Consider the following 12,694-nt stretch of genomic DNA (forward strand, 5'->3'; position numbering starts at 1 on the left):
TAACCCATTATTCATTAATCATGATTAAATCTATGATTAATCACTAATACTCTGATTGATATAATGTAATTATTACATTATTACATTAATTTTTTTTTCTTGATTGATGACTTGTGAGGGAAGTCAGATTTTTTATTTAAGTTTGCGGGTTGGGTAGAGAGAACAGGGTGTGAAATGTTGCCAAAGCAGATTCGATGGATACGGAGAATTGACTTATATCCCATCGTTATTAGCTGGTTATGAAACAACTTCTCGCAAGGGCAGCTGTTGTATATATGGTAATACGTCCGTGTACTTAATAGAATAGTATGGGTGCCAGTCCCACCGGCAGCCGAATCTTTTTTCGCAATATCTCATAAAAACATCCTAAAATGTCAAACTTAACTAGGGGGAAAGACGGCTTTGGCAGGTTTTGTTCTATTATTGACAGGGGGGTTTTTGCCGACCAAATTTTATGAAATTTGGCCACAATATTCTTTGATATGCAAAGAATGTTTAGGCCAAATTAGAGCCTAGTCAGTCATAAAAAAAACCCTTGCCAATAATAGAACAAAACCTGCCAAAGCCGTCATTCCCCCTATGTGTATCAAAATTAAACATCTTTTCAAACAAAAAATTATTACATTAATAAAAAGTAAAATTTAATTGTTGTGAAAATGTTAATTGTTTCCATGAATATGGTTGGCGCATGTGCTCAAATGTAAAATCCCCATACTTTTTTATCGAAATTGATTTAAATCCACGTCCATTTATTTTGTTCCTATGTGCTTCTAAAACGGCGCGACTCATGCAATTTCGTCGCCAGAAGTAAACAAATCCCGGGTAATTTATAGGCTGGTTCACAGCTCGGACCCTCGGAAATCTTCGCCGGATTGTAGATATTTTGATCGAAATTCTAACTTCCTACAACGAAATCCCATAAATCCCGCCCACACATATGGGAGCGAAACTTTCAGACAAGCCCCTGATCTGTAAACTAGCCTTAAAGTACGTGAGGACCGAAATCCTAACAAACTTTTCCTTAGTTTGAAACTGCCTTAAACTCGATTCGTTCAACTGATTTCAAAATGTTTCATTGTCGTCGATTTTTTTATAGTAGCTGATTTCGAAATATTCAGAATTATTCAGAAAAACTTGATTCTAAAATTACTAGATTGACTTGAAGACAATGATTCTTAATGTTCCGAAAAGAATTAATCGATTGAAAAATATGTAGTTAAGCAGATTTGAAAAAAAAACAGTATTACCTACTTCGCAGGAAAAAAAAAATCGTAAATGAACTTCATTTTGTGGGGTTCGTGGCCGTGCGGTTAGCGACGTCAATCTAGACGCATGTGCTATGTGGGTTCGATTGACCTCTGGTCGAAGACGGTGTTCCTGCATTTTAATTAGAATGTTTGTCCCTGCGCTTGATTTTATTGACGTCGAGGCCTGACCTGATTTGCAGGATGTACTTGCCAACCAAGTTACCGGTTGCGTTTAATCCATTGATGAAATTAGTCAAATTTTTAATGGCTTCGAAATAAGCAGAAAAAAGTGATTGAAATGAAACTGTATGAAGAAATCTCCCGTTGTCACCCATTGTCATTAACTGTGAAAAACCCCAAAAAAGTCAATCCATGCTAAATACATAATGGCATAAATAGCTTTCTTTGAAAATCAGCACAAATAACATAACATCTCACACTTTTTTACGGGGTGCGTCCACTATCTTTGTATTTGGTTTTAGATTCCTGTCTAAAATATAGATTTTTTTTAATTTGGGAGAATCAATGAAAAAACGGGACAATTTGAGGATTTTTAAGAATACGACTGGACAATACAATAAGGTCTAAAAACGGGACTGTCCCGTTAAATACGGTACGTATGGTCAGCCGTCTTACCCTATGCCGGAAGTTAAAATCTTTTCTCATACTCATTTTGTAAGGTAAGCACTCAATATCCTGCAAGTACTACAAGTGTCAAACCGATGTTGATGAGGAAACAAAACGTACATCACAACATGATGCATAATGAACTGCCAAGTTAACCTTGTTGAACCGTATTTTGGCAAAATACGTTTAATGATTAAAATGCCAATAGCGTTCCAGTACTTGTGCTTCTACTTTCTCAAGTGATCGAGTCATGGTCTTAAATCACATCACCATCATCTCGGAGCCGACATGGAACATTATTGAAAGACCAGCCACTCTAAAGCTACTGAACAGCAAGCAGTCACAGCTTTCGGTGATGGGCTTAACCTCATTGTAGAGTTCTGAACAGACATCCCAATTAGTAACTATACCAAGAGAGGACAAATCTTCGTTGCAGACAACCCCGATTTGAACGTGCTCGGCATAAAAACTATGGGCCTACTCGATCTTTGCTCCGTACCGATAAATAGCCTTGTATGTGCGGTTCACAAACGACCCAAAATGGGTCAGATCGCATTTGTGGAGATTATTCCACAGGTATGAATGAAGCGATCCAGGCGTTTGTTACCACATCCCGACGAAATCTAAACCCTAGTTGACAGGTTGCCATTACTTCCCACATCTCGATTTGCCAGACACCTACATGGAAGTAGAGGTTGGCGTCCAAGGAAGCTTCTGAGTGTAAATACTCATCGGGGACTCTTGCAGTATAATTGTCTGCCAATCGACAGCATGGCTGCTGATATTTCGTGAGCAAAAACTTGGACGATATCCTCATCGCTGGTCGAAGCAAAGAAGAATACGACCGAACTCTTCAAGTTGTTCGGGAACGATGGCGTGAGTAAAGTTTACAGTTGAAGTTCAAAGGGCGGTTTTTCTATGCCGAAATCCATTTCCTCGAACACATTATGAACAAAGATAGCATCCGCTCCGATCCAGCGAAGACGAAAGTCGTATCTCAAATGCCGCCCCCTCAATACGTTCAGTAGCCCCGGTTCTTTCTTGGTGCAGTGAACTACTACGGCCGGTGAAGGAGCTCAGAGCACCCATCAATCAACTGCTCAAGAAGGACGCCCGTTGAAATTGGGTGGGAGGAATGCCAAATTTTGATTCGACCAGTTCAAATTTTTCTGTCTTTCGGACTGCTGCTGACCTGCATTTGCTGTCGTGGTAATGCTTCGTTTTCCTTCTTGAGAGCTTGAGGCAACCGGACATGCACCCCATCTGTTGACACCCGCAGAAGTTAATTACGGTCAGGTGGGAAAGAAGCCCCTGGCGCTAATTTGTGCGGTCACGAAATTCAATAAAATGCTGTATTTTTGGACGTTTCATTGCGAATACTGATCATCAACCAAGAGCCATGTGAGGCTCTCCCACCTGCCCATCCAGCGGTGGACATGAGGGACGCGTTTCAGTAATTGCAAGAGTCAGGTTGCATGAAGTGGGAACGGTGATTCATTATAAGCAGATCTGTTCTAAGTAGTTGAGGGAACCAACCGGAATTGCTGAATTTACGAGTGGAAGAGGCCATCTTTTCCAGTGATGCAACTGTCTGTCAAACTGAAAAAAATCCAGATCTTACGAGCTAAGTGCTCTATTGATTCAAGTGGCGGACGGGAAAATGCTTAAGCGACTAATAGATGTCAAAGTCAAGTGATTTCGTTCTATATAATAGGGGAGGAGGTTCGGTTGTGGGCACCCCTACGTATCTTTTGACAGATAACAGATGCTGTCATTCCGACAACCGTTATTAGTTTGTTATTACATGATGTTTTGTGCTCAATATCAAGACGGATAGGGATCTCTACTTTGAACTAGGGACAAATCAATTTTTTTACAAAAAAAAAACAACACAAAAGTTTGTTTGGCCTTTTTCAAAGGGTCATAAATTGAAGTGATTTAATTCAAAAAGTGAGTTCCAATGCATATTTATACAGTAAATTTAATCTATTTTGAGGCTCAATGACAATTGCCATTAAAATTTTAGCGCGAAATTTTTATTCTTCATTTTTCAAAAAGGCTGTGAAATTCGGTTGTGGGCATCGTTATTGGTTCGGTTACGGGCACCCTTTTTTTTTATTGACAAATCATTCAATATCGTTGACAAATTATTCAATATCGTTATTTCAAATGACGTTTTCATGCAGTTTTTATAATTATTTAGACATAATTGGTTGAAATAATGAGTTGAATTCATATGTTTGTGTTTTGGGTATGTCTAGTTATTATATCCACACTTTTTGGAACAAATCGTTGACTGATTTGCTTGGAACAATTTGTTTTCGACGGGGAATCCTGTTCCATTGTTTCCTATTGAAAATTTGTCAGATCGGACTATGGGATCAAAAGTTATGACCAAAATATTAATTTTTGTAATACATGAAAAAGGCAATAGTACCGCTAGGGTGATTATTCGGAATTTTGTTTTACTATGATGTATATAAATAAAACGTAAATCAATGAAAAATTTAAACCCATTTACCTAAAGTGCTATTTTAGACTTTTCTTATGTGATTTTTTTCAATATCCTCCCTAATGCACCGATGAAGGCATCATCACTGCTAGGTGGATTGATCTGATTTTTTATTGCCTCCTGGCTATTAGTATGAATAAACTATTCCTTTTTTTAAATTTGGGTGGTTTCTATTCATGGTTCTTTATTTTTAGCTGGGTTTTCAAGGGTGTCCACAACCGAACCACAAAATTGAAATGTCCAAAAATGTCAAATTTTTTTTTTTTTTTTTAGTTTCATTTATTTGATAGGCTCAACCGCCATTCTAGCATTACAGAGCCGATTTGCTTATATTAATAACCCTTTTTGTCGTTTTTTAAAATATTTTTTCTAGTTGGTAAAACTACATTTTCTCCTGATAGAGTGGAAAACTCATCAATTTCAGTGCAGCTGCCGTCAGCAGAATGGGCCGCGTTCGAGAAACACTGCTCCGAGCATATTTTCTTCTTCTCATTTGCCTTACGAGTTGACAGCCGTCGCTTTGTTCCTGGTTCATTTGTGTTAAGAGATACCGAGCTAGATGAGTCGTCAAATGATACGTTGTTTTGATCGGATTCGCTTTCACCTTGTATGGCAATGGAATGATGCACACTAGCCAATATTTCTCCAAACTCTTCAGTAGGAGAAGGAGAATTTGCACTGATTAGCGGCGGGAAGTTTTCGAGGTTTTTTGCTGTAGTTTCGGTTGAGGATGAAGTAGATGTTGCTGTTGTTTTCGGAACTGTTGCAGCAACTGTTTCCGAGCACTTGAACTTCGGATGCGCTAATTTGCCACATATACGGCATTTTGGCCGTTATAAGTACACAAGCTCTGGAATCCACTAATTGTGATGTACGAAGGAATAGGTTGACGTAATCGCATGTGCAGGACACGCACACCGTTATATACACCGGGGAAGTAATGCTTCCATCGCTCCCTCGACACTGAAGTTACTGCACCATACTGCTTCATATGCTCTTGGACGACAGCGTTGGTCATGGAAGTAGGGAGATCATGTATACGAACTGTTGTTATTTCTGCGTCCACGTAGACGTGAATGGAAAATTTCTTATCTCCACAATGAAAGTGATGTTTTAGATTGTGCCGGGTTTCATACCGGCATGCAGCTTCAAAACTCGTCATTTCAATGAACACGCACCGTCGGATGTTATGAAATTGAATTTGTTTCACCTCCGATAGATCTAATTTCAATTCATTTTCCAAAAACTTATGTACTTTCCCCGCATCAGGTCGCACTGGGAGTACATTGAAATCCACAACAACGGTATTCTGACGAGATAAATTAATTGTCGCCATTGTCACAGATTACTCAAAAATATATGTAGTTCTCTCGTGGAATAAAGAAACGAATGAAAATGCGTCCGACGCGTAGGAGCTCTGGCTGTCAACTCCAATGTCAAATTTGCAAAATTGTCAATATTTTTTTTTTCAAACCGATAAAATCAAACTATTTTTTTCGCTAGTGGTAAGGTTATTAGTCTAGCTTTCCATTGGTTTATAAATGTCGGCATAAGATCAACTAGGGCCAAAGTTATGGATCAAAGACAAAAGGGTGCCCACAACCGAACCTCCTCCCCTATCTAAGTATCAAGATATTTCGTTCGCAGCTCAAATTTGAGACCAACAACATTATTTTGGTGAGCGAGTTCCAGTTTCTCTATTGAGATATTTCTTTCAATAACTATGAAACCGGATAATGACGAATGTATGACATTTGCCAGAATCAATTTGCAAGATTGATATTTGTAAGAGAGCCATTTGCCAGAAAAGACCATTTGTCAGAATGTACAATTCCCCAGAAATAGTAAAACTGGAGATTCCGATTATTATTGGGAAGAATTTTGTAAAAAAGAAAAGAAAAAGAATTACATAAAGAAGTTTATTTTTCATAATTGGGATTTGGCATTATTCACTAATGAAAAAAATTTCGGTATAATTAATTTTCATAAAAGAGATATTTTACATATTAGACAATTTTCAGAAAGATCAAAAAATGCATTCATATTAGTCTAATACTAAATGTAGAAAATAAATACGAATGTATCTCATATTTCTTCGCCTCATTCCAGACGAAGACTTTATTTCAAAAATTGAATCATATCTGCAATTGGATAACATCACTTTAAGTCATACTAGCTATTTGCTTTCATTGAAGAAGTTATATCTACAAGCCTACATACAAGGGATCACCTCCACCATTGCTTCATTTGAGGCAAACGCTTATTTTCAAAGAAGGGATCACAACCACTATTGCCTTAATCCGGACAAACGCTTATTTTTAAAGGAGGGATTCAAAAATTGTTAAAAATATTATTTATATTGATAATACTCACATTTAAGAAAAGTGGCGATATTCTGTTGCCGGAAAACTCATGAGGCAAAACGCCTTTTAGCTGGCAGCTCCTAGGGAACGAAGTACCTCGCGTCGGTGAATCAGCATTCTGGTATGGATAGTGCGTGGAGACGCAAGTACATACATTGTAGGTTAGTGTCAGTAGGGCGTTTTGCCTCGCCAAAATGTTAGATGTTTCTTCAAAATGTGGAAATTTTCGGTTTTTGACCTTCTCATACACTATTTTGAAACTTTTTTTGCCTAACCTACATAATTTTAGATCTAGTTTTGTTACGGACATCTTCTTCTTCTTCTTCTTCTTGGCATTACATCCCTACACTGGGACAGAGCCGCCTCGCAGCTTAATGTTCATTAAGCACTTCCACAGTTTTTAACTGCGAGGTTTCTTAGCCAGGTTACCATTTTTGCATTCGTATATCATGCGGCTAGCACGATGATACTTTTATGCCCAGGGAAGTCGAGACAATTTGCAATTTGCCTAGACCGGCACCGGGAATCGAACCCAGCCACCCTCAGCATGGTCTTGCTTTGTAGCTGCGCGTCTTACCGCACGGATAAGGAGGGCCCCTAACGGACATCTTAATGACGGTAAATATGAGGGAAACCACAAAAGGCGTTTTGGCTCTGGGGGGATGGGGGTGGGGGGTTTTGGGGCCTCTTCCCCTAAATATGAGGGAAACCACAAAAGGCGTTTTGCCTCGGTTGGGGGGGGGGCGTTTTGGGGTCTCTTACCCTACGTTGCCCGAAAACTCATGAGGCAAAACGCATTCATAAGCTGGCAGTTCTTAAGAATCAACGTACCACGCGTCGGCGAGTCAGCATTCTGGTAGGGTCAGTGCATGGAGACGAGTAATACTTTGAAGGCTAATCCCCCTAGGGCGTTTTGCCTCGCCGAAATATTAGATGTTTCATCAAAATGTGGAAAATTTCGGGTTTTCCAACCTTCTTATCATTTATTTTGACACTTTTTTGCCTAACCTACAAAACGTTTTGAGGCCTCATCTTCTACATGCCACAATCATCATCATCACTATTGCAAGTATGGAGGAAGCCTTGTCGTGAAAACAAAAATAAAATGTTAATAATCTCATTGGCAAATTGGATGTGTTCATTACTGACGTGATTGTAACAAGAAAACAAACCAATAACAGATCATAACGACTTGCTTTGCCATAATCCATTAATGGTCTCCGCAATGCTCTGGTCAGCTGTATATTTCCTAATTGCGTTTTCAAGGCTACGGGCAAAACTTAATCAATATTGGAGCAATGAAATGGATATTACCATTTTATGTTTGGAGGGAGCTATAAGACACGAGCTTCGCATTTATTCGATTTTCTTTTGTTGAGCTCTGTACATCAACCGTGTTGATCCCATACTCTAAGGCTCAAACTCTAAGCTCCTCTAAGAGCTGACCAACACACTTTTCATCTTTATTGGTCAGCTGTGGGATAGAAATTGAATTGAACGAAAAGCTTCCTACCTGTACTTTTAATTCTACTGGAAACTTTTATAATATCGATACTCGAATGTATATATAATGAATCTTTTCTATCCTTACTCGAAGTCGCTAAAATTTCTCTTCAGTTGCTGCATACATCCATTGCACATTCAAGTGCTCCATTGATAGCAATATTGGCACCAAATGGAATTAAACTCGTTCCGCTTTTCATATTGTTCTCTCTGTCGTGCTTCTTTTCGTGGTTTCGACAATCATCCGGCTATCCCTTGTAAGAAAGTTACACAGAATACTGCAGCAGTTATGGTGGTTTCCTTCGTCAGTTCAACATGGTTAGCGTAAAGTTTAAATTGAATCATCCATGATGATGAAGCAAAAGTGCAACGCCCCAGGCAGGATCACGGAAACTCGACGCTGACGAAGATGTCGATGATTACGATGCGATGTCTTGGTGACAGCAACAAGAATTATCCATTTTTTGTGCAACTGATGTACAAGGATGATTCGAATTTTCAGTAGATCGATAAAGAACAAAGTTGGTGCAAAACATACTCATATAACTGAAAGATTAATTGACTATATTTCAACTCAAAAATGTGTGTACCAGTAGCAGTTTTTCATTTGCGTGTTTAAATGTCATGCAACCTGCATTCACACGAATCCATTTCTCTGCGGTTATGAGCAACAATTTCCATGCAAAAGCATGTGCTGAACTTAACCGTTTACCGGTAATCGTCGAGTGCAAAACTGAGATTGTGAGCACTAAACTATCGTTTGTCGCTTTCAGGCATGGTTATTTTTCTTCCCATCCGAAAAGCTGATATTTCTCTCATGAATAATTTTTTAAAACGATGTTACAAGAACAACACTACTCTCTGTATCCACATTTACTCCATAAATGAACATGCTTTTAAACCAAACGATGCAATGAGAAAAGGAGTATCACCATTTAGTTGGATTTTTCAGATTTTCCATTTAGATAAATGTCTTAAGCACGAGTAAGAAAAAAAAACTAGTGTGAGTAATGGCCCTTCGTGAACAGGAACAGTCATTTACTTACATCGTACGGAATGTGAAATTGCTGCACCAGATTGCACTGAAGAAACATCCGAACCGCTGCCCGACAGGTGTCGTCGTCGTCCAGATCAAAATCTGAAAAGAATGTTATTACGGTTAGTGATGACTGATTGGTGCAGATAAGACTACTAACGTTAGAACTATAGTATGATATCCAAGTAGGGAATATAATACCCGGAAGGCAAAAACACTTGTTTCATTATTTAAGATAACATTTTAGGGCTAAAAAGTTTACAATGGAATTTTGCTACTAAATATATAGCCTTCACGTACATTTATTTAGTGTACGAGAAAAAAATACATGTGTTTAATATACGTCAGACTTATAATGGGAGACTTATAATGGGACTTAGCCTTTCTTAGACTTTCTGTGGAATTTCCGATGATTTTTAATGGACAACACACAGATTTTCCTGTAATTATCAGAAGAAATTTCTCCAACATTCCGAAAAAATATGCCGTAGAACAGTTCTCTATGAAAATTGAAAACAAAAACATCAAGTAGAAATTCTGCGGATTTTTAGTGAATTCCAAATAATTTCCCCTGGTAATTTCGAACATTTTCATTTAGAAAATCCGAATTTCTTGGGAATTCCGAAGCGATTTTCTTTTCCCGTGGAAAACACAGAATAAGAATAAAATTTGTCTGGCAAAATTTGAAATATTCTCCCGTTAATGTCTTGAAAACATCGCGAAAAAAAATTAGAAAAGTATTTAAGGAAATTCAGAAAAAATATTTAAAATCCATCACGCCAATTCACGCTGCTGTCTTTCGACTTTCGGCGTAATGCTAAAAACGCCACCGCCGACGATTTTCGAACCGGCTCACCTCTACTCATATGGAACATTCGAAGCATGATATTCCCCAGAAGAACCTGTAGAAGGGCCCATTTCCATTTGTAGACAAAAACGTGTCATGATATAAGTAATTTATAATGATACCCCACAAATATACCAAATATACTTCTGATGAGTTTGTAAAGTGCGAAAAATCAATGATTCATTAGTGATGGTATTTACAATTTTTAATTAAGGTCGGAACAAATAATCATGTTTTTCTTCCTTTCCGTTGATCTCTTGATAATAGAGGGAGTTAGGAATAAATAATAAATTAATAAATTAGCAAAAACGAAAAACTCATCAGTTTCCTTAAAGAGTTTTTTTTAGCAATGTTCAAAACTTTATTATTTTTCCGTTAAAAATTTGAGATTTCCCCCTTGACAACGAGATTGGATGGGGGAGGGGGAATGTTGAAAGCAGAAATAGATAATAAAAATCATTCCGGCCTTCACTAAAAAAATAGATTTGAGTGAATTGTAATTTCAGAAAACAGTAGATTTTAAGTGACCGAAGTTAATGTGAAAAAATTAAAAGTAAATAAATCATGCAGAAAGAGGTTCCTCCCCGTACCCGTGAGATTTGGAGAGCGGTCAATAAGGTTTATTCTTATTTACAGACTCATCATTCAAAATAAGCATGAAATAAAGCTAAAGCATGACACGTTTTGGTTTGCGAACGAAAATATTCCATCCTACAAGTACTAGGCACTCCGTAACATTCCGATTTTTTTTCGTGAGAAGCCGGAAGCAATGCACTATCATATGATACTTTTTTGTCCTGAACAGTTGTTCTTTAGAGATTCCTCAATAGATTTTCGTCAGAAACCTTGACGAGAAAGCTAGCACAAGACACGTTTTAGTCTGCTCATTTCATGAGGTTTCGAGAGTAGCCAATGAGGACTTCCACGCTTCACAAAAACGTCAGTAGCTTATTCGTGAGAAACCGCGAAGAATAAACTGTTGCATGACATTTTTAGATTTGTAGCCGGAAATGTCCACCCTAAGAGGTTCCTTTAGGGCACCCTGTGAGGGTCTAGGAATAGGAGGCCTACTCTGTTTTACAAAATCATTAAAAGTTTATTCATAGGAATTCATGAAGAACAAGTTGTCGCATTATTCGTTTTGGCCTGCAAAAAATACCTCCTACAGGTTTCTCCGGGGAATTCCATGATTTTCCGGGAGTGGCCGAGATTTTTCGCTTTAGCTTAGCTTAGCTTAGACTGACTGTACATATCAATGGTTGCTACTCCGTGATTGGTCACAGATGGTGCGAGTAGCACTTCAATCCAAATGAATTGTGGTTGGGATTTACCAACTATTCTTGAAGTGCACGTTCCATCTATAATTTTGATCAATAATGGCGCCGGCCAAGTCCTTACTGTCAGTTGGGAAAGGAAGTGAATTTTAGTGTGTGGTAATTGTTGCTGCTAGAGACCGAGAATACCTCTGCATCTCCACAATTACCACGGGGAGGAATTTTTGTTAGTTGGGTATAAGACGAGTTAAGTAACCTCCATTCAATTCCACCAATTATTGGTGGAATTAAATGGAGGTTACTTAACTCGTCTTAGACATTCAACCGACAGACATTCCACTAAAAAGAGCATAAAATATTTTTTCTAGTTGGGTATGGTGATCAGAAACAGATCGGGATTCAACATAGAAACCTTCTATTTTGCCAATTAGTATGAATATTTTTATATACAACAGTATTAACATATTTCTTATCAGATCTTTTATAATACGCGTTCAGTTTTTCATTTATCTTGAGGATAAACAATCAATCACTCAAAGTGAGCGATTGGAACGTCAACGCCATTATTATTGCTTCAACGCGAGGATATGCAATGCTTACTGCGAAGGGGCGACAATGTCAATGAAACTATTTTTGAAATTTGAAACAAAACATAACATCATTGTCAACAAAACTAAGGCAAGCAACTCCATCCAGAATCAGATTATTAATTCTGTTAAAACTGTTTCTGTGAGCATTCGAACTTAAAGAGACGTGCATGGTATGGAAAGATAATACAGGATGCGTGACAGTAATCGATTTTTTTTGCAGATTTGCACCAGTTATAAATTTCCAGTATTTCCAACTATATCTGAATCATTATCTGCAATCATAGAAAAAATCTATTTATAATTTACTGCAAAAATATCTGACAGATATGTCTGAATCTTGTTATGCAATTAAAAAAAGCCGTTTTGGAGTTTACTGCAAAAAATCGTCACGCACCCTGTAAAGAGCTGAAATCTCGGAATTGTTGCTGCCACCACTAATGTAATCCATGTGCAACAAATCGATGCATATGACAATGAAAACGCCATCTAAATTGCTAGGTAAATCAGAATGTCGAGTGTTAGAGTATGGGCCGAATGTGTGAGTAAAATCTGCAATCTATGATTAGAATGAGTTGTATGAGTACAATAATTGGTAAACAGCTTAACATTCAACATGATGGGATGCGCACTATGTATCAACGCGTAAAAACTTGAGATTATAATGAGGTAGACATAATTCTGTTTAAATATTTGTA

At 37.9% G+C, this 12,694-nt stretch overlaps 1 protein-coding gene across 9 annotated transcripts in view; it reads right to left on the reverse strand.

Annotated features, from left to right (window-relative positions):
- The window catches only part of LOC134225369 (cGMP-specific 3',5'-cyclic phosphodiesterase), a 278,804-nt gene that overhangs the window by 38,272 nt on the left and 227,838 nt on the right, over positions 1-12,694 (reverse strand). For all 9 annotated transcript variants that reach the window (XM_062705430.1, XM_062705395.1, XM_062705387.1 and 6 more), the window contains one exon: positions 9,299-9,390. In XM_062705430.1, coding sequence (XP_062561414.1) covers positions 9,299-9,390 — 92 coding nt within the window. The remainder of the gene's footprint in view (positions 1-9,298; positions 9,391-12,694) is intronic.

This window comes from Armigeres subalbatus, chromosome 1 (genome assembly GCF_024139115.2).
Source record: "Armigeres subalbatus isolate Guangzhou_Male chromosome 1, GZ_Asu_2, whole genome shotgun sequence".
NCBI lineage: Eukaryota > Metazoa > Arthropoda > Insecta > Diptera > Culicidae > Armigeres > Armigeres subalbatus.